General features: G+C 44.5%; 1 protein-coding gene across 4 annotated transcripts in view; it reads right to left on the bottom strand.

The window, feature by feature from the left end:
* Positions 1-23446, bottom strand: part of LOC134345890 (disintegrin and metalloproteinase domain-containing protein 12-like) — a 221200-nt gene that overhangs the window by 86629 nt on the left and 111125 nt on the right. For all 4 annotated transcript variants that reach the window (XM_063047227.1, XM_063047228.1, XM_063047229.1 and 1 more), the window contains 2 exons: positions 10101-10172; positions 4178-4344 (listed from right to left, as the gene is read on the bottom strand). In XM_063047227.1, the coding sequence (XP_062903297.1) occupies positions 4178-4344; positions 10101-10172 (239 nt within the window). The remainder of the gene's footprint in view (positions 1-4177; positions 4345-10100; positions 10173-23446) is intronic.

Genomic DNA, 23446 nt, shown 5'->3' with positions numbered 1-23446 from the left:
ACATCAAGGCAAAGACTGACAGACATTTGTATGGAAGGGTAGGAGGAGTGGTGCTAAAATCACAGCTGGATCAGCCAGGGTACAGCAGGCTCAAGGGGCAGAGTGGCCTTGCCCTGCTCTTCATTTTATGGTGTCAAAAATACAAATGTCTACATCTGTGTTTCTAATTTATAACTTTAATAATTATACATGTAATAAGATTCAGGACATCCTGGCAATGATCATCCCTTATCATCCTTGAACTGTAGTTTGTGGCTTGCTAATACACAAGATTCACACAGAATTACACCTCAGGTGAGAACACCCAGCATTCATCCAGACTCATGTACCAGGTGTGTACTCCCGGTATTTACTCAGAATCATGTCTCAGGTGAGAACACTCAGGGTTTGCCCAAAATCAAGCCTCAGGCAAGAATGCCCAGCTTTCACCCAGACTCATGCCTCAGGTTAGAATGCCCATCATTCACCCAGAACCACGTCTGAAGTGAGAACGCCCAGGGTTTGTCCAGAATCACACCTCAAGTGAGATTGCCCAGGATTCACACAGAACCACACTTCAGCTGAGAAAACTCGGGATTCACCCAGAATCATGCGTCTGGTGAGAACGCCTTGCATTCACACTTCAGATGAGAATACCCAGGAATCACCCAGAATCACTTTTTGGGTGAGATTCCCCATGTGTCTCCTGGAATCATCCCTCAAGTGAGAACCCAAGGCATTCAATGAGAACCATGTCTCAGGTGAGAACACCCAGGGTTTGCCCAGAATCACGCCACAGCTGAGAACATGATTCCACCTATCGAGTCTGCTCTGCCATTTCATCATGGCTGATCCTGGATCCCTCTCAACCCCATACACCTGCCTTCTCGCAATATCCTTTGATACCCTGACCGATCAGGAAACTATCAACTTCCGCCTTAAATATACACATGGATAGGTTCTCCACTGCAGTCTGTGGCAGAGCATTCCACAGATTTACTACTCTCTGGCTAAAAAAAAATTTCTCCCTACCTCTGTAAGGACATTTACAAGGAAAGGTGTGTAAAAAGGTCCCATAGGATCATTAGGGACCCAAGTCATCCCAACCACAATCTATTCCAGCTGCTACCATCCGGGAAATGGTACCACAGCATAAAAGCCAGGACCAACAGGCTCCGGGACAGCTTCTTCCACCAGGCCATCAGACTGATGAACTCACACTGATCTGAGTGTACTCTATATTCCTTCAACTGTTCTATTTATTATAAATTATTATAAATTACTCTGATTGCACATTGCACATTTAGATGGAGACATAATGTAAAGATTTTTACTCCTCATGTATGTAAAGGATGTAAGAAATAAATAAAGTCAAGTCATTCTAAAGGGTTGCTCCTCAATTCTGAGGCTGTGCCCTCTAGTTCTGGGTACCCCAACCAAAGGAAACATCCTCTCCACATCCACCCTATTTAGTCTTGTCAACTTTCGATATGCTTCAATGAGATCCCCCCAGCGTTCTTCCAAATTCCAGTGAGTACAGGGCCAAAGCTGCCAAATGCTCCTCATATGTTAACCCCTTCGTTCCCAGAATCATTCTCATGAACCTCCTCTGGACCCTCTCCAATGACAACACATCAACAACTGCTCAAATGCAACTCAAGATGAACATAAGACCAAAGGACATAGGAGTAGAATTAGGCCACCTTTCCCATGGAGTCAACTCTGCCATTCAATCGTCCCTCTCAACCCCATTCTCCTGCCTTCTCTCCATAACCTTACTAATCAAGAACCTATCAACCTCCGCTCTAAATAGACCCAATGACTGGGCCTCCACAACAGTCTGTGGCAATGAATTGCACAGATTCTTCACTATCTGGCTAAAGAAATTTCTCCTCATCTCTGTACTGAAGAGACATCCTTCTATTTTGAGGCTGGTCCTGGACTCCCTTACTAGAGGAAACATCCTCTCCATATTGATTCTATCTAGCACTTTTGATCTTCGATATGTTTCAATGTGATCCCCCTAATTCTTCTGAACTCCAGTGAGTACAGGTCCGGAGCCATCAAACACTTATCATACGTTATCCATTTCATTCTCGGAATAATTCCATGAACCTCCTCTGGACCCTGTCCAAAGCCAGCACATCTTTACTCAAATAAAAGCCCAAAACTGCTCACAATACTCCAAGTGCTGTCTGACCAATGTCCTGTAAAGCCTCAGCATCATATACTTGCTCTTATATTCTCGTCCTCTTGAAACGATTGCTAACATTGCAATTGCCTTCCTTACCACCAACTCAATCAGCATGTTAACCTTTAGGGAATCCTGCACAAGGACTCCCAAGTCCCTTTTCACTTCTGATTTTTCAATTTTCTCCCCGTTTAGAGAATCGTCTATGCCTGTATTCCTGCTGGCAAAGTGTATGAAAATACACTTGCATTCACCATATTCCAAATGCCACATCTTTGCCCATTTTCCCAAAGTCCCAGGCAGACTCCCTGCTTCCTCAACACTAAACACAAAATAATCTGCTGATGCTGGGGTCAAAGCAATACTCACAACATGCTGGAGGAGCTCAGCAGGTCGGGCAGCTCGACGTTTCAGGCCGGAACCCTTCCTGACGAAGGTCCTGACGAAGGGTTCCGGCCCGAAACGTCGACAGATCTTTTCCACGGATGTTCCTCAACACTACCTACCCCTCCACCTATCTTCGTATCATTTGCAAACTTGGCAACAAAGCCATCAATTCTGTCATCTAAATCGCTGACATACAACACGAAAAGAGGTATTCCCAATACTGACCTCTACAGAGCGGCAGCCAACCAGAATAGCCCCTATTTATTCCGACTCTTTGCCTCCTGCCAATGTTACTTCTTTATTCAGATACAGCATGGAGTAGGTCCAGTGACCACTGACAAACCCCACTAACTCTGACCTCATCACGGGACAATGTACAATGACCAATTAACCCAGCTGGTACGTCTTTGGACTATGGGAGGAAATTAGGGAAAACTCTAATTCCATGGGAAGGGTGTGCACAGACTCCGTAGAGAATGGCACCGGAGTTGATCTCCAAAGTCCGGAATGCCCTGAGCTGTAACGTATGATGCTAACCACTACGCTACTGCAGCTCCCCTACTATCCATGCTAGAATCTTTCCTATAATTCCACGGGATCTTACCTTGCTAAGCAACCTCTTGTGCGGCACCTGGTCAAAGACCTTCTGAAAATCTGAATACACAACATCCACCAATTCTCTGTTTTTCCCAACCTGCTTGTTACTTCTTCAAAAAATTACAACAGATTTGTCAGGCAAGATCTTCCCTTAAGGAAACCATGGTGACTTTGATCTACATTATTATGTGCCTCCAAATCCTCATTCTTAGTAACGGATTCTAACATCTGTACTTGCTGGAGTTTAGAAGGGGGATATCTATTGAATATTGAAAGGCTTAGATAGAGTGGACGTGGAGAGGATGTTTCCTGCATTGGGGGAGTATAGGACCAGAGGACACAGCCTCAGAATAGAGGGATGTCCATTTAGAACAGAGGCGAGGAGGAATTTCCTTACCCAGTGGATGATGAATTCATTGTCACAGAAAGCTGAGCAGACCAAGTCATTGGTTATATTTAAGGTGATGGTAATAGGTTCTAGATTCATCAGGTTCTAGATTGATCAAAGTGTCAAAAATTGATGGGTTCTAGATTAGCCTGTGTGTCACAGTTGATGGGTTCCAGATTAGTCTGGGTACAAAGGCCAATGGGTTCTAAATTAATCACGGTGTCAAAGGTACATGGGTTCTCGATTAAATTGGGACACCAAAGGTTGACGGACCCTAGATTAATCAGGGTGTCAAGGATTGATGGGTTCTAAATTGATCAGGGTATCAAATGTTGATATGTTCTAGATCAACCAGGGTGTCAAAGGTTGGTGGGTTCTAGAGTAACCATGGTGTCAAAGTATAATGGGATCTAGGTTAACTGGACTGCCAAAGGCTGGGTGAAGGTAGTAGAAGGGGATAATAAAGCAGCCATGATAGTATAATTTCCTTCTTCTGCCTCCCTCCCTTCTTAAAGAGTATCCACTAAATATCGTCCTTCCAGAGATGTCGACATTCTGACGATGAGTGAAAAGATTCACAGTTACCTACTGCAGAACGACGGGAGTTTACGAGAGAGATGGTGTGAAGCACTCACAGAACGAGCTGTGCGTTGTCGTTGTACAGCCGGGGGAGCAGGCTATTCTTTCTCCACTGAAGGAATTGGGTCAGCATTTTCCCGGCATCCCTGTCCACTGTGACTTGGTCCTGGGTCCACACCTCAACTCCAATCAGAGCGATCCGGACGTTAAATGGTCTGTAATACTGCAGGGAGAAGAGTGAAGAGCTGCTCACTGGATTTACCGAGAACCTATGGGCCCAAATAGACCAGGAGACCATAAGACGTAGGAGGAGAATGAGGCCACTTGGCCCATCGAGTCTGCTCTGCCATTCTATCATGGCTGATTATTAACCTCAGCTCCATTCTCCTACCTTCTCCCTGTAACCTTTACCACCCAGACTAATCAGGAATCTATCAACATCTGCTTTAAGTTTACATAGTCATAGTCATAGTCATAGTCATACTTTATTGATCCCGGGGGAAATTGGTTTTCATTATAGTTGCACCATAAATAATAAACAGTAATAGAAATAGTAATAATCATGGAAATAATAAATAGTAATAGAAAATAGTAATAAATAGTTAAATAGTAATATGTAATTTATGCCAGTAAATTATGAAATAAGTCCAGTACCAGCCTATTGGTTTGGGGTGTCTGACCCTCCAAGGGAGGAGTTGTAAAGTTTGATGGCCACAGACAGGAATGACTTCCTATGACGCTCTGTGTTGCATCTCGGTGGAATGAGACTCTGGCTGAATGTACTCCTGTGCCTACCCAGTACATTATGTAGTGGATGGGAGACATTGACCAAGATGGCATGCAACTTGGACAGCATCCTTTTTTCAGACACCACTGTGAGAGAGTCCAGTTCCATCCCTACAACTTCACTGGTGTTACTAATGAGTTTGTTGATTCTGTTGGTGTCTGCTACCCTCAGCCTGCTGCCCCAGCACACAACAGCAAACATGATAGCACTGGCCACCACAGACTCGTAGAACATCCTCAGCATCATCCTGCAGATGTTAAAGGACCTCAGTCTCCTCAGTAAATAGAGACGGCTCTGACCCTTCTTGTAGACAGCCTCAGTGTTCTTAGACACATCCATAGCAGAGAATTCCACAGATTCACCACCATCTGGCATCTCATCTCTGTTCTAAATCCAGACTCCCTGTTTCCTCAACATTACTTGTCCCTCCACTTATCTTCGTATCGTCTGCAAATGTGGCCACAGATCCATTAATTCCTTCATCCAAATCGTTGTCAGATAACCTGAAAAGAAGCGGTCCCAATTCTAACCACTGTGGAACACTACTTGTCACTGGCATCCAACCAGAACAGGTTCCTTTTATTCCCACACTTAGCCTCTTGGCAGTCAGCCAATCTTCTATCCCCTCTAGTATCCTTTCTGAAATACTGAGGGCTTTTATCTTGCTAAGCAGCCTCATGTGTGGCACCTTGTCAAAGGCCTTCTGAAAATCCAAGTAAACTATATCTGCCGACTCTCCTTTGTCTATCCTCCCCGTTATTTCCTCAAAAACTCCCAACAGATTTGCCAGACAAGGTTTCCCCTTAAGGAAACCATGCTGACTCCAACATAGCATCATAAAGTCATAGAAAAGTACGACACGTTATACGTTATATGTGTTCCTGGTTATATTGGGCTGATAAAAATGAACGACCACCTTGGGTTGATTAGGAATTGAAAGCTGTGAAACAGTTTTACTTAACCTCGTTATTTAGGAGCTTCTTTATCTGTACAACTGGCCAAAATTTCTAACCCAAATTTATATCCTATGATTGAGCAGTCGTTACGAATTTGGTACCAGTTTTGTAATTTTTTTAATCTCAAAAAATTTAACCTTCTCAGTTTAGTTTATCAAAATTATTTATTTAAACCTTCTTTAAGTGATCCTACCTTTTTTCTTTGGAGGAATAAAGGAGTCTATTCCTTCATGGATCTGTTCCAAGAAGGCTGATTGATGTCTTTTGAGAAATTAGTAACTAAATACTCTCTCTCGTACTCACATTTCTTGCAATATCTTCAGGTCAGACATTTCTTACAAGAATATTTAAGTAATTTTCCATATATACAAGACTCTGACCTGTTAGACGTTATTTTAAAAATGAACCCTTTAGTGAAAGGTTTCATTGGGAAAATGTATAATTTATTATTACAACAGGATAACTATCCTTTACTTAAGATTAAGCAAGATCGGGAAAGAGAGCGTAACATGACCTCGATAACAGAGGATTGGTTACGAATTTTGAAGTTGGTTAACTCTTCTTCGTTTTGTGCCAGTCATTCTCTAATTCAATTTAAATTTTTACATCATTACTATTTGACAAAGGAAAGACTGTCTAAAATGTTTCCTAATGTTGATAGTGAATGTAATAGATGTAAAACCAAGACAGCAATATTGACACATATGTTTTGGTCATGTTCTGTATTGAAACAGTTTTGGAAATCTATTTTCTCTACAATTTCTAAAGCTTTAAAAATTAATTTGCAACCTAATAAATTGACAGGCAACACACATCAAAGTTGCTGGTGAACGCAGCAGGCCAGGCAGCATCTCTAGGAAGAGGTACAGTCGACGTTTCAGGCCGAGACCCTTCGTCAGGACTAACTGAAAGAAGAGATAGTAAGAGATTTGAAAGTGGGAGGGGGAGGGGGAGATCCAAAATGATAGGAGAAGACAGGAGGGGGAGGGATGGAGCCAAGAGCTGGACAGGTGATTGGCAAAAGGGATATGAGAGGATCATGGGATAGGAGGCCCAGGGAGAAGGAAAAGGGGGTGGGGGGAAAAAAGGCCAGAGGATGGGCAAGGGGTATACTGAGAGGGACAGAGGGAGAAAAAGGAGAGAGAGAGAGAAAGAATGTGTGTATATAAATAAATAACGGATAGGGTACAAGGGGGAGGTGGGGCATTAGTGGAAGTTAGAGAAGTCAGTGTTCATGCCATCAGGTTGGAGGCTACCCAGATGGAATATAAGGTGTTGTTCCTCCAGCCTGAGTGTGGCTTCATCTTTACAGTAGAGGAGGCCATGGATAGACAAATCAGAATGGGAATGGGATGTGGAATTAAAATGTGTGGCCACTGGGAGATCCTGCTTTCTCTGGCAGACAGAGCCCCCTCGTACCCCATCCGTTATTTATTTATATACACACATTCTTTCTCTCTCTCTCCTTTTTCTCCCTCTGTCCCTCTGACTATACCCCTTGCCCATCCTTTGGATTTTCCCCCCTCCCCCTTTTCTTTCTCCCCAGGCCTCCTGTCCCATGATCCTCTCATATCCCTTTTACCAATCACCTGTCCAACTCTTGGCTCCATCCCTCCCCCTCCTGTCTTCTCCTATCATTTTGGATCTCCCCCTCCCCCTCCAACTTTCAAATCTCTTACTAACTCTTCCTTCAGTTAGTCCTGACGAAGGGTCTTGGACTGAAACGTCGACTGTACCTCTTCCTGGAAATGCTGCCTGGCCTGCTGCGTTCACCAGCAACTTTGATGTGTGTTGCTTGAATTTCCAGCATCTGCAGAATTCCTTGTGTTTGCGCTAATAAATTGATTGGTTTGTTCGGTATAATCCTCAATATATTCATGATATTTCTATATCTGACCAACATGTAATTGCATTTATTACATTATTGGCCAGAAGGGCTATTTTATTAAAATGGAAAGATGTCTCTGTTCCCACTCTGATACAATGGTTCTCTCAGGTGATGCTATGTCTTAGTTTGGAGAAAATTCGAAGTCGAACTTTTGATCCTCGATTTGACTTTGAGAAAAGGTGGGGTTCTTTTGCCGCTACTATTATTTGATCTGAGTTAATTGAGATGGTCCCCTTCTGATTCTTGTGTAAATGGATTTGAGTTGGCGGATTGATGTTTGTCTTTTATGGAAGCTTGCATGGCGTATAGCTCTGGGGTCGTGCTCCCAATGTTTTTTTCTCTTTTCAGTTTTTTTGTTAGCAGGGGTTTTCTTTTGTTTTAGTTAGCAGGGGTTCTCTTTTCCTTCTTTCTTTTTTCCAAAAAAAAATACTCTTAACACCTTTTTTTGGTTATTATTGATATATTCTTTAGCTTTTTTTAATCAGTTATTTGGTAACTTAACTCCTCATTGTATATATTGACATGTTGACTTGATTACTTTAATGTATTTTTTTGTTAATCTCAATAATAATCAATAAAAAAGATTTTAAAATGAGAAAAGTACAACACAGGACAGGCCCTTCGGCCCATCTAGTCTATGCTGAAAGCATTTAAACTGCCTACTTCCATCAACATGCATGTGGACCATAGCCCTCCATACCCCTACCATCCACGTACCTATCCAAACTTCGCTTAAATGTTGAAATCCAGATCGCATGAATCCCTTGTGCTGACATCTCATACCACTCTCTTACGTCCCTCTGAGTGAAGAAGTTTCCCCTCATGTTCCCCTTAAACTTCTCACCTTTCACCCTTAACCCATGACCTCTCATTGTAGTCCCACCCAACATCAGTGGAAAAAGCCTTCTTGCATTAACCCTATCTAAACCCTTCATAATTTTGTATACTTTTTATCAAAGCTCCTCGAAATCTTCTACATACTAAGGAATAAAGTCCTAACCTATTCAATCTTTCCTTATAACTCTAGTCATGCAGACCCGGCAACATCCTTGTAAGTTTTTTCTGCACGCTTTCAACCTTGTTTACTTCTTTCCTGCAGGTAGGTGACCAAAACACCCCATCGAAACGCCTTGTATTCCCTGGAGTTCAGGAGAATGAGGGGGGATCTTGGAGAAACATTCCAAATGTTGAAAGGCCTGAACAGATTAGATATAGCATAGTTATTTCCCATGGTAGGGGAGTCTAGGACAAGAGGGCACGACTTCAGGATTGAAGGACGTCCATTTAGAACAGAGATACGGAGAAATTACTTTACTCAGAGGGTGGTAAATCTGTGGAAGTTGTTGCCACGAGCGGCTGTGGAGGCCAAGTCATTGGGTGCACTTAAGGCAGAGATAGATAGGTTCTTGATTAGCCAGGGCATCAAAGGGTATGGGGAGAAGGCAGGGGAGTGGGGACGAATGGAAGAATTGGATCCTCCCATGATTGAATGGTGGAGCAGACTTGATGGGCCAAATGGCCTACTTCTGCTCCTATATCTTATGGTCTTATAAGTACTTTTCAGGTCCTGTTCTTTGGGTCTTTCCCAATTCCTTATATTCTTATATCCTTATATCCTTAATACCCAGAGACTAGACTGACATCTATATCATTTATTATTATATTATAATTTGTCCTCTACTGTGCCTATTGTCTTGTTTATTATTTATTGTACTGCCCTGCACTGTTTTGTGCACTTTATGTAATCCTGTGTAGGTGTAGTCTAGTGTAGTTTTTGTGCTGTCTTACGTAGTCTAGTGTAGCCTTGTGTTGTCTCACTTAGTCTAGTGTAGTTTTGTGTTGTTTCATGCAGCACCATGGTCCTGGAGGACGTTGTTTCATTTTTACTGTGCACTGTACCAGCAATTTATGGTCGAAATGACAATAGAAAGCGACCTGACTTGACTTGACTCACTGTGTAGGACCTCATCCCCTCTTTCCCCTTTCTACCTACATCATTGGTGCCAACGTGCACCATGACCTCTGGCTGCTGACCCTCCCCTTCAGATATTCTGCAGCCACCTGGAGCCGTTGCTGACCCTGGCGCCCAGGAGGCATCGGGCAAACCGGCTGTCCCCCATTGACTGAGCCTTGTGCCACTCTGCCCTTGCTGACTTCACTCTCATCCAAAGAGCTCAGCAGTCAGACATTCTCTCACGACAAGCGTCTTTGGCTTTTATTGCAGGTAACCAGTACCTGCCACAATTTGCATTTCTCACGTTGTTCTGACTGAGGTGAGTAGGAGGATTCATTATTCGAGTGGTTACGGGTGTGGATAAGACTGTGTGATATGTGGTAAACTCACTCACCATGTCCATCGTGTTTGCAATGTTGAGCATCCTCTTCACCACAGCATCCTTATTCTTCCCAAGGACCTGGTACTGGAAAACAATCAGTGATTAGACATAATTGACTGAAATCCACTCTGTACCACCAGTCCCACCACCCAAACCGCTCTACACAATGTCCTATCCCACTCAGACCCAGCACCAAAACCACTCTGTACACAATCCTCAATCCCATCCAGTCCCACCATCCAAACCACTCTACACAATGTCCTAACCCACCCAGACCCACCACCCAAACCTCTCTGTACACAATGCCCTATCCCACCCAGTCCCACCAACTAAACCACTCTGTACACAATCTATCCATAAGACATAAGACCATAAGATATAGGAGCAGAATTAGGCCATCTGTTCCATCATTCAATCGTGGCAGATCTTATTTCTATTTCCTCCTCAGCCCCACTTCCCAGCCTTCTCCCAATATTTTTTGATGCTATGTCCAGTCAAGAACCCAATTAAATACACCCAATGACCTGTCCTCCACAGCTGCATGTGGCAACAAATTCCACAAATTCACCAAACTTTGGCTAAAGAAATTTCTCCACATCTCTGTTTTGAATGGACACCCCTCTATCCTGAGGCTGTGCCCTCTTGACGTAGACTCCCCCACCATGGGAAACATCCTTTCCACATCTACTCTGTCTAGGCCTTTCAACATTCAAAAGATTTCAATGTGATCCTCCCTTCATCCTTCTGAATTCCAGCAAGTACAGGCCCAGAGCCATCAAATGGTCCTCGTATGATAACCCTTTCATTCCTGGAATCATCCTTGTGAACCTCCTGTGAACCCTCTCCAATGCCAGTACATCTTTTCTAAGATGAGGGGCCCAAAGCTGTTCACAATACTCAAGGTGAGGCCTCACCAGTGCCTTATAAAGCCTCAGCATCACATCCCTGCTCTTGTACTCAAGATCTCTTGAAATGAATGCTAACATTGCATTTGCCTTCCTCACCATCGACTCTACCTGCAAGTTAACCTTTAGGGTGTTCTGCACAAGAACTCCCAAGTCCCTCTGCATCTCAGATTCCTGGATTTTCTCTCCGTTTAGAAAATAGTCTGCACATTTATTTCTACTACCAAAGTGCAAGACCATGCATTTTCCAACATTTGCCCTTCTTGCCCAATCTTTGAATCTGTCTAATTCATTCTGCATCCTACCTGTTTTCTCAACACTACCTGCCCCTCCACCAATCTTCATATCATCTGTAAACTTGGCAACAACGCCATCTGCTCCATCATCTAAATCATTTATATACAGCATGAAAAGAAGCAGTGATCCCCGTGGAACACCACTAGTCACTGGCAGCCAACCAGAAAAGGGTCCTATTATTCCCACTCACTGCCTCCTACAAATCAGCCAATGCGCTAACATGTTAGTAACTTTCTCTCCTTCTCTCTTGTAACAGTAAATACACCCACTTCTCTTCCTTCACACATGACAACATCAGGCACTGCTAGTGTCTTCCACAGTGAAGACTGATGCAAAATACTAATTTGTTATCAGCCATCTCCTTGTCTCTCGTTATTATTTCTCAGGGCTCATTTTCTAGCAGTCCTATATCCACTCTCATTTCTCTTTTATTTTTAACATACTTGAAAAAAATTTTACTATCTACTTTGATATTATTTGCTAGCTTGCTTTCATATTTCATCTTTTCTCATCTAATGATTTTCTTAGTGGCTCTATGTAGGTCTTAAAAACTTCCCAATCCTCTATCTTCTCACTAATTTTTGCTTTGTTGTATTCCCTTTCTTTTGCTTTTACAATAGCTTTGACTTGAGGTTGCCTTGGCAGTCAAAGTGAAGGATAATCCAAAGAGCTTTTACAGGTGTATTAAGAGCAAAAGGATTGTAAGGGATAAAATTGGTCCTCTTGAAGATCAGAGTGGTCGGCTATGTGCGGAACCAAAGGAAATGGGGGAGATCTTAAATAGGTTTTTTGCATCTGTATTTACTAAGGAAACTGGCATGAATTCTATGGAATTGAGGGAATCAAGTAGTGAGATCATGGAAACTGTACAGATTGAAAAGGAGGAGGTGCTTGCTGTCTTGAGGAAAATTAAAGTGGATAAATCCCCGGGACCTGACAGGGTGTTCCCTCGGACCTGGAAGGAGACTAGTGTTGAAATGGCAGGGGCCCTGGCAGAAATATTTAAAATGTCGCTGTCTACAGGTGAGGTGCCGGAGGATTGGAGAGTAGCTCATGTTGTTCCGTTGTTTAAAAAAGGATCAAAAAGTAATCCGGGAAATTATAGGCAAGTGAGTTTAACGTCGGTAGTAGGTAAGTTATTGGAGGGAATACTAAGAGACAGAATCTACAAGCATTTGGATAGACAGGGACTTATTAGGGAGAGTCAACATGGCTTTGTGCGTAGTAGGTCATGTTTGACCAATCTATTGGAGTTTTTCGAGGAGGTTACCAGGAAAGTGGATGAAGGGAAGGCATTGGATATTGTCTACATGGACTTCAGTAAGGCCTTTGACAAGGTCCCACATGGGAGGTTTGTTAGGAAAATTCAGTCGCTAGGTATACATGGAGAGGTGGTAAATTGGATTAGACATTGGCTCAATGGAAGAAGCCAAAGAGTGGTAGTAGAGAATTGCTTCTCCGAGTGGAGGCCTGTGACTAGTGGTGTGCCACAGGGATCAGTGCTGGGTCCATTGTTATTTGTCATCGATATCAATGATCTGAATGATAATGTGGTAAACTGGATCAGCAAATTTGCTGATGATACAAAGATTGGAGGTGTAGTAGACAGTGAGTAAGGTTTTCAGAGCCTGCAGAGGGACTTGGACCAGCTGGAAAAATGGGCTGAAAAATGGCAGATGGAGATTAATACAGACAAGTGTGAGGTATTGCACGTTGGAAGGATAAACCAAGGTAGAATATACAGGGTTAATGGTAAGGCACTGAGGAGTGCAGTGGAACAGAGGGATCTGGGAATACAGATACAAAATTCCCTAAAAGTGGCGTCACAGGTAGATAGGGTCGTAAAGAGAGCTTTTGGTACATTGGCCTTTATTAATCAAAGTATTGAGTATAAGAGCTGGAATGTTATGATGAGGTTGTATAAGGCATTGGTGAGGCCGAATCTGGAGTATTGTGTTCAGTTTTGGTCACCAGATTACAGGAAGGATATAAATAAGGTTGAAAGAGTGCAGAGAAGGTTTACAAGGATGTTGCCGGGACTTGAGAAACTCAGTTACAGAGAAAGGTTGAATAGGTTAGGACTTTATTCCCTGGACCGTAGAAGAATGAGGGGAGATTTGATAGAGATGTATAAAATTATGATGGATATAGATAGAGTGAATGCAAGCAGGCTTTTTCCACTGAGGCAAGGGGAGAAAAAAACCAGAGGACATGGGTTAAGGGTGAGGGGGAAAAAGTTTAAAGGGAACATTAGGGGGGCTTCTTCACACAGAGAGTGGTGGGAGTATGGAATGAGCTGCCAGACGAGGTGGTAAATGCAGGTTCTTTTTTAACATTTAAGAATAAATTGGACAGATACATGGATGGGAGGCGTATGGAGGGATATGGTCCGTGTGCAGGTCAGTGGGACGAGGCAGAAAATGGTTCGGCACAGCCAAGAAGGGCCAAAAGGCCTGTTTCTGTGCTGTAGTTTCTATGGTTCTATGGTTCCCTTGTCAGCCACGTTGTACTATTTTACTATTTGAGTGTTTCTTCATTTTTGGAATACACATGTCCTGCACCTTCCTGATTTTTCCCCAGAAACGCACACCATTGCTGCTCTGTTGACATCCCTGCCAGCATCTCACCATCCAAACCATCCCACACTCTTACACCCCTATAATCTTATCACCTAAATGATCTCCATCATTCTCATATTACAGCCCATCACCATAAGACATAGGAGCAATATTAGGCCATTTGGCCCATCGGGTCTGTGCTGTTGTCATGGCTGAATTTTTATCCCTTTAACCTCATTCTCTTGCCTTCTCCTCATGACTTTACAATAACCTATTGACTTCTGCTTTAAATGTACATAATGAATTTGCATCTGCAGCTGTCTGTGGCAATGAATTGCAAAGATTCGCCACCTTCCAAGTGAAGAAATTACCTCTCATCTCTGTTTTAAAGGGACACCCTTTTATTTTTAGGCTGTGTCCTTTGGTCCTAAACCCCACACTATAGGAAACCGCCTCTGCACGTTCATTATTCAATATACGAGGGGTGATTGATAAGTTCGTGGCCTGACGTAGACGGACTCAATTTTAGAAAACCTAGCACATTTATTCTTCCTACATTTACACACTTACTCCAGTGGTCAGGGAGCATATCCAGAAATGGTCCACGGCAGGGGTGATTGATAAATTTGTGGCCCAAAAGTAGAAGGAGATGAGTTAGTAACTTCAAACTTTCTGCATTTTCACTCAACTGCTGTACATGTAACGAGAGCTGTATAACTCATCTCCTTCTACCTTAGGCCACGAACTTATCAATCACTCCTGCTGTGGACCACCTGGAGGTCCAAGATGCTCTCGTCACATGCACGTGCAGTTCAACTCTTTGAGTGATAATGCAGGAAATTTGAAGTTAATAACTCATCTCCTTCTACCTTAGGCCACGAACTTATCAATCACCCCTGCTGTAGACCACTTCCACAAAGAAGGGATCCGTATGCTCCACAACCGCTGAACTAAGTGTGTAAATGTAGGAGGGGACTATGTTCAAAAATAAATGTGCCAGGTTTTCTAAAATTGAATCCTTCTACGTTAGGTCACGAAGTTATCAACCACTCCTCATAGTTTCAATGAAATCCTTCTAAACAGGCCAGAGACATCAAACATTCTTCATACGTTAATCGTTACATTCTTGGAATCATTCTTGTGAACCAACGCCAGCACATCTTTTCTCAGATAAGTGGTCCAAAACTGCTCACAGTATTTGAAATTTAATTTTACCAGAGTGCTGGGAACTCTTAGTGTCACATCTCTGGGAATGAATGTGAAGATTGCATTTGCCTTCCTCACCACAGACTCAGTCTGCAAATCAACCTTTAGGGAATTCTGCACTGGGAGAAAATGTTCTCTCTCATTTGTAATGGCCAGTGTGCGCAAAATTCTTGTGCTGTGCAATTTTGTGCCCAGTGACAACAATGTGTGCACTGAATAATTTCTTCAATAAAAACAGTATAAATAAGCTAGTTCTAAAATCTGCAGACAAATCATCACAAATCCCACATTGTCAACACTATCTGCATCAGAAACCGGAAAAGGAAATATGATTGTGTACGATAGTGAGATACACTTAACATGGCACTGAGGTAGAAGGTGACAACCTTTTGTGGCACACCTTGGAGGGAACGTTGACTGGGACTCCCAAGTCTTTTTGCAACACACATAAAAGTTGCTGGTGAACACAGCAGGCCAGGCAGCATCTCTAGGAAGAGGTGCAGTCGACGTTTCAGGCCGAGACCCTTCGTCAGGACTAACTGAAAGAAGAGCTAGTAAGAGATTTGAAAGTGGGAGGGGGAGGGGGAGATCCAAAAACAAGTCTTTTTGCACCTCGAGTTTCTGAATTCACTACCTATCTCGAAAATAATCTGCGCCTTTATTTTTTCTAGCAGGGTGCATGACCGTGTATTTCCCTACTCCGTATTCCATCTGCCACTGGTTTGGCCATTCCCCAATTTGTCCAAGTCCTCATCCATGAGATGTAAATGGTCAGTGTGCAGGTACAGTGGGTAATAAAGAAGCTTAAAGAACAAGCAACACACATCAAAGTTGCTGGTGAGCGCAGCAGGCCAGGCAGCATCTCTAGGAAGAGGTGCACTCGACGTTTCAGGCCGAGACCCTTCGTCAGGACTAACTGAAGGAAGAGTGAGTAAGGGATTTGAAAGTTGGAGAGGGAAGGGGAGATCCAAAATGATAGAAGACAGGAGGGGGAGGGATAGAGCCGAGAGCTGGACAGATGATAGGCAAAAGGGGATATGAGAGGATCATGGGACAGGAGGTCTGGGAAGAAAGACAATGGGGGGGGTGACCCAGAGGATGGGCAAGAGGTATATTCAGAGGGACAGAGGGAGAAAAAGGAGAGTGAGAGAAAGAATGTGTGCATAAAAATAAGTAACAGATGGGGTACGAGGGGGAGGTGGGGCCTTAGCGGAAGTTAGAGAAGTCGATGTTCATGCCATCAGGTTGGAGGCTACCCAGACGGAATATAAGGTGTTGTTCCTCCAACCTGAGTGTGGCTTCATCTTTACAGTAGAGGAGGCCGTGGATAGACATGTCAGAATGGGAATGGGATGTGGAATTAAAATGTGTGGCCACTGGGAGATCCTGCTTTCTCTGGCGGACAGAGCGTAGATGTTCAGCAAAGCGGTCTCCCAGTCTGCGTCGGGTCTCGCCAATATATACAAGGCCACATCGGGAGCACCGGATGCAGTATATCACCCCAGTCGACTCACAGGTGAAGTGTTGCCTCACCTGGAAGGACTGTTTGGGGCCCTGATGGTGGTAAGGGAGGAAGTGTAAGGGCATGTGTAGCACTTGTTCCGCTTACACGGCTAAGTGCCAGGAGGGAGATCAGTGGGGAGGGATGGGGGGGGACGAATGGACAAGGGAGTTGCGTAGGGAGCGATCCCTGCGGAATGCAGAGAGACGGTGGGAGGGAAAGATGTGCTTAGTGGTGGGATCCCGTTGGAGGTGGCGGAAGTTACGGAGAATAGTATGTTGGACCCGGAGGCTGGTGGGGTGGTAGGTGAGGACCAGGGGATCCCTATTCCTAGTGGGGTGGCGGGAAGATGGAGTGAGAGCAGATGTACGTGAAATGGGGGAGATGCGTTTAAGAGCAGAGTTGATAGTGGAGGAAGGGAAGCCCCTTTCTTTAAAAAAGGAAGACATCTCCCTCGTCCTAGAATGAAAAGCCTCATCCTGAAAGCAGATGCGGCGGAGACGGAGGAATTGCGAGAAGGGGATGGCGTTTTTGCAAGAGACAGGGTGAGAAGAGGAATAGTCCAGATAGCTGCGAGAGTCAGTAGGCTTATAGTAGACATCAGTGGATAAGCTGTCTCCTGAGACAGAGACAGAAGGATCTAGAAAGGGGAGGGAGGTGTCGGAAATGGACCAGGTAAACTTGAGGGCAGGGTGAAAGTTGGAGGCAAAGTTAATAAAGTCAACGAGCTCTGCATGCGTGCAGGAAGCAGCACCAATGCAGTCGTTGATGTAGCGAAGGAAAAGTGGGGGACAGATACCAGAATAGGCACGGAACATAGATTGTTCCACAAAGCCAACAAAAAGGCAGGCATAGCTAGGACCCATACGGGTGCCCATAGCTACACCTTTAGTTTGGAGGAAGTGGGAGGAGCCAAAGGAGAAATTATTAAGAGTAAGGACTAATTCCGCTAGACGGAGCAGAGTGGTGGTACAGGGGAACTGATTAGGTCTGGAATCCAAAAAGAAGCGTAGAGCTTTGAGACCTTCCTGATGGGGGATGGAAGTATATAAGGACTGGACATCCATGGTGAAAATAAAGCAGTGGGGGCCAGGGAACTTAAAATCATCGAAAAGTTTAAGAGCGTGAGAAGTGTCACGAACATAGGTCGGAAGCTTAAAGAACCATTGGCCATTGCACAGAGTGTGGACAGTAAAGACAGGGATGTGTTTCAACTTTACAGGGCATTGGTGAGACTCTCCTGGTCTTCATTCTAAGGAAGGATGTGTTTGCTTGAGATTTGATTCCTGGATTAAGGATGTCGGCACATTAAAACTGGTTGTGCTGGTTGGGTCTATTCTCACTGCAAGTTAAGAGAATTGGATTTCAAAGTAAATTGGGCATAAATATAAACACAGTGGTTAGCATGATGCTACTAGAGCTTGGGGCATTGGAGTTCAGAGGTCAATGGTGGAGCCCTCCGAAAGGAGTATCTGTACATCTCCCCCGTGGAATGGGTGGGTTTCCACTGGGTGCTCTGGGTGCACCGTCCAAAGGCGTATCGGTTAGTAAGTTACTCTGTTATTGTAAATTGTCCCGTGATTAGGAGGGTTGCTGGGCGGTGTGACTCAAGGGGCCAGAAGGACCAGTTCCGCACTGTATCTCTGAATAAATATAAACAAGTAATAGTACAGGCTGGGGCCATGTCCCCTGGAGAGAACGAAGCTGAGGGATGACTTCATGGAGGTTTTATAACATCATGAACGGAGTCAATAATGTGGGTGGTCACAATCATTCTCCCCCAGGGTTGGAGAATCAAGAACTAGAGGGCAGAGGTTTAAGGTGAGGGGGAGAAATATAAAGGAACTTGAGTTTGTAGGTGACACTAAGATAGATGGTACAGCAGGCAACGAAGAAGTTTATCAGAAATTGCAGGGGATCTTGATCAGCTGGGGAAGTGGGCCAAGGAATGGCAAATGGAGTTTAATCTGGATAAATGTGAGGTGTTGCATATTGGAAAGTCAAATCCTGATGGGATCTCCACACCGAAAGGCAGGACCGTGCGGGCTGTTGTAGAACAGGGTAGGAGTGCAAGCACATGGTTCCCTGAAGCTGGAGTCACAGGTAGACAGGATGGTGAAGAGGACTTTTGCCGTGCTAGCTTTCGCAACTCAGGATACTGAGTTTAAAAGTTGGGAAGTCACAGTGTGATTGTACAGGAGGCAGGTGAGGTCCCACTTTGAGTATTCTGTTCAGTTTTGCTCACCCTGGTATAGGAAAGATGTTGTCAAACTGGAGAGAGTGCAGGAAAGATTTATGATGATACTGCCAGAACTTGAGAGAATGTGTTATAGAGAGAGGATGGACGGGATGGGACTTCTTTGGAGCATTGGAGACTGAAAAGTGATCTCATAGAGGTGTTTAAAACCATGAGGGGAACAGATAGGGTGAATACACTCTTTACCCAGTGTTGGGCAATTGAGAACTAAAGGGGAGAGGTTTAAGATGAGAGGCAAAACATTGAAGACGAGTTTCAGGGCCTCCTTTTATTTTGAAACACAAAGTGATCAACTGCAGAGGAAGTGGTTGAGGCAGGTACAATAACAGTTTTTTCATACAGTTGGACAAGTACGTGGACAGTAGTGTTTAGATGGTTGGGCCAAACACTGGTGAATGGGCCTAGTTTTGATGTGACATTGTGATCACCATAGACCAGTTGGGCTAAGGGGCCAGTTTCCATGCTGGATAAATCGATGACACACTCCGTCCCGACGATTCCAAATGTTACCGACTCCAGTCGATGACACTCCGTCCCGACGATTCCGAATGTTACCGACTCCAGTCGATGACACTCCGTCCCGACGATTCCGAATGTTACCGACTCCAGTCGATGACACTCCGTCCCGACGATTCCGAATGTTACCGACTCCAGTCGATGACACTCCGTCCCGACGATTCCGAATGTTACCAACTACAGTCGGTGACACTCCTTCTCGACGATTCCGAATGTTACCGACTCCAGTCGATGACACTGTCTCACGATTCCGAATGTTACCAACTACAGTCGGTGACACACTCCTTCCCGACGATTCCGAATGTTGCCGACTCCAGTCGATGACACTCCATCTCCACGATTCCGAATGTTACCGACTCCAGTCGATGACACTCCATCCCCACGATTCCGAATGTTACCAACTCCAGTCGATGACAGTCCGTCCCAACAATTCCGAATATTACCAACTCCAGCTCAGTGAAGCTGACTGAAGTTCCTCATGCTGACTGTAATTCCATCTTCCACAGTCCAGGAAGGATGTGGAGACTTTGGAAAGGGTGTCCCAAGAGCATCATGAACTCCACGAATGGGAGATCTTGTGAAGATTGTGTGGGGTGGTTGGGGAGAGCATAACTCCCCTTGTGAGTTATTGGAATACTGAGCATTACAACACCATACATGCCCTTCGCCCACGATGTTGGGCTGTCCCCTTAACCTACTCCAAATTAGATTGATTTACTTTCCATCAGAATCAAAATCAGGTTTATTATCACCGGCATCTGTTGTGAAATTCTACAACTACATGGTTGTCCTTTTTTCTAACAGCCATGTGCCCACTTAAGAGTCTCTTAAATATCCCTAATGTATCTACCACTACCATCACTCCTGGCAGGGTGTTCCACACACCCACGAATCTCTGTGTAAAAAATCTTTATCTCTGACATCCCCCTATACTTTCCTCCAATCACCTTCGAATTATGCCCCCCGGTATTTGCCATTTGAGTCCTGAGACAAGATCTCTGGCTGTCCGCTCGATCACTGCCTCTGATCAGCTTGGAAAAAGGCCTCTTGATGGCCAGGGAAAAGGTCTATGTGATCTCTCTCTCTCTCTGATCAGCTTCTCAGGACATTGTTTCAAAATAAGGGGTTGTTTCTTTCAGACAGACATGAGGAGCATTTTTCCTCACAGAAGGCTGTAAGTCTACCCTAGAGAACCGTGGAGGCCAAGCCACTGAAAACCCTCACGCTGGGAGATGGACACACAGGGAAGTCAGTTGAGGACAGATGAAGCAGTGTGGTGACCAAGGTCAACCTCAGGGAATGGAGGACGTTTTCCAGGAGTGGGTTTGCATATGCTCCTGCTCATTACATCTCATTCAGATGGTCAGAAACTTCTGGGCATTGTTATCTCCCTCCGATTCCTACTTTGTATTGTGTCATCAGCAAAACTGAAAATGTTATATCATGGCCAAAGCACAAATCACCAAATGACATGGACAAAGGAGCAGAGGTAATGGGAGCAGGAATGATCCCATGTTGTACTAGCCTGGTCCAACATTCAGTAAGATTTAGCAGATATGGAAACACCTTGAACTGAAAAGCCTACAGAAAGTAGTGGATACAGCCCAGTCCATCACAGGTAAAACCCTCCCTGCCATTGAGCACATCTGCAAGGAGCACTGCCAGGAAAGCAGAATCCAACGTCAAAGACCCCGAATACCCAGGACATGCTCTCTTCTCACTGCTGCCATCGGGAAGGAGGTACAGGAGCCTCAGGACTCACACCACCAGGTTCAGGAACAGTTATTACCCCTCAACCATCAGGCTTTTGAACCAGAGGGGCTAACTACACTCAACTTCACTCGCCCCATCACTGAACTGTTCCCACAACCTATGAACTCACTTTCAAGGACTCTTCATCTCATGTTCTCAATATTTATTGTGTATTTATTATTATTGTTTTGTTTCTTTGTCTTTACTATGAATGCCTGCAAGAACATGAATCTCAAGTTTGTATATGGTGAGATACTGTCCATGAACTTTGATAATAAATTCATTTTACTTTATCTTTTACCTCAACCACACTTTACGTGCATGGAGCTCACACACCTAATAGCTGAGCATCTTGAACCCTCCTGAGCGGCTGCAGAGTTGGGACAGTGGTTAGTAAAACGCTTTAGCAGTTCAGGTTGTCCAAGTTCGGAGCTCAGTTCCAATGTCACCTGAAGGAGTCTGTGCATCCTCCCAGTGGAATGCACGGGTTTTCCTTGGGTGATCTGATTTCCTCCTGCAGCCTAAAGACGTACCGGGTACGTTGATCACTCATTGTAAATTGTCCTGTGATGAGGCTCAGGTTAAATCGGGGGACGTTGGGCTGCCTGGCTCAAAGGGCAGGAAGGGCCTACTCCAATCCAACCTCGATAAATAAACAGCCAGAGGTCCCAGTCGCACACAGTCCAGCTCCAAACACCCCTCACCTGTATGGAAATGAGATACACCTGTGCTTGGGGATACTGGTCCCCCCAGAATTCATAATCAGGTTGAATATCACTGACTTACGTTGTGAAATTAGTTACATAGAAACATAGAAACATAGAAAATAGGTGCAGGAGTAGGCCATTCAGCCCTTCGAGCCTGCACCGCCATTTATTATGATCATGGCTGATCATCCAACTCAGAACCCCACCCCAGCCTTCCCTCCATACCCCCTGATCCCCATAGCCACAAGGGCCATATCTAACTCCCTCTTAAATATAGCCAATGAACTGGCCTCAACTGTTTCCTGTGGCAGAGAATTCCACAGATTCACCACTCTCTGTGTGAAGAAGTTTTTCCTCATCTCGGTCCTAAAAGGCTTCCCCTTTATCCTCAAACTGTGACCCGTTGTTCTGGACTTCCCCAACATCGGGAACAATCTTCCTGCATCTAGCCTGTCCAATCTGTTTAGGATTTTATATGTTTCAATCAGATCCCCCCTCAATCTTCTAAATTCCAACGAGTACAAGCCCAGTTCATCCAGTCTTTCTTCATATGAAAGTCCTGCCATCCCAGGAATCAATCTGGTGAACCTTCTTTGTACTCCCTCTATGGCAAGGATGTCTTTCCTCAGATTAGGGGACCAAAATTGCACACAATACTCCAGGTGTGGTCTCACCAAGGCCTTGTACAACTGCAGTAGTACCTCCCTGCTCCTGTACTCGAATCCTCTCGCTATAAATGCCAGCATACCGTTCGCCTTTTTCACCGCCTGCTGTACCTGCATGCCCACTTTCAATGACTGGTGTATAATGACACCCAGGTCTCGTTGCACCTCCCCTTTTCCTAATCGGCCACCATTCAGATAATAATCTGTTTTCCTATTTTTGCCACCAAAGTGGATAACTTCACATTTATCCACATTAAATTGCATCTGCCATGAATTTGCCCACTCACCTAACCTATCCAAGTCACCCTGCATCCTCTTAGCATCCTCCTCACAGCTAACACTGCCACCCAGCTTCGTGTCATCCGCAAACTTGGAGATGCTGCATTTAATTCCCTCATCCAAGTCATTAATATATATTGTAAACAACTGGGGTCCCAGCACTGAGTCTTGCGGTACCCCACTAGTCACCGCCTGCCATTCTGAAAAGGTCCCGTTTATTCCCACTCTTTGCTTCCTGTCTGCTAACCAATTCTCCATCCACATCAATACCTTACCCCCAATACCATGTGCTTTAAGTTTGCACACTAATCTCCTGTGTGGGACCTTGTCAAAAGCCTTTTGAAAATCCAAATATACCACATCCACTGGTTCTCCCTTATCCACTCTACTAGTTACATCCTCAAAAAACTCTATGAGGTTCGTCAGACATGATTTTCCTTTCACAAATCCATGCTGACTTTGTCCGATGATTTCACCGCTTTCCAAATGTGCTGTTATCGCATCCTTGATAACTGACTCCAGCAGTGTCCCCACCACCGACGTTAGGCTAACCGGTCTATAATTCCCCGGTTTCTCTCTCCCTCCTTTTTCAAAAAGTGGGGTTACATTAGCCACCCTCCAATCCTCAGGAACTAGTCCAGAATCTAACGAGTTTTGAAAAATTATCACTAATGCATCCACTATTTCTTGGGCTACTTCCTTAAGCACTCTAGGA

This window comes from Mobula hypostoma, chromosome 4, assembly GCF_963921235.1.
Source record: "Mobula hypostoma chromosome 4, sMobHyp1.1, whole genome shotgun sequence".
Taxonomy (NCBI): Eukaryota; Metazoa; Chordata; class Chondrichthyes; order Myliobatiformes; family Myliobatidae; genus Mobula; species Mobula hypostoma.
The sequence above is the reverse complement of the archived record's forward strand: the minus strand, read 5'-3'. Positions and strand labels throughout refer to the sequence as shown.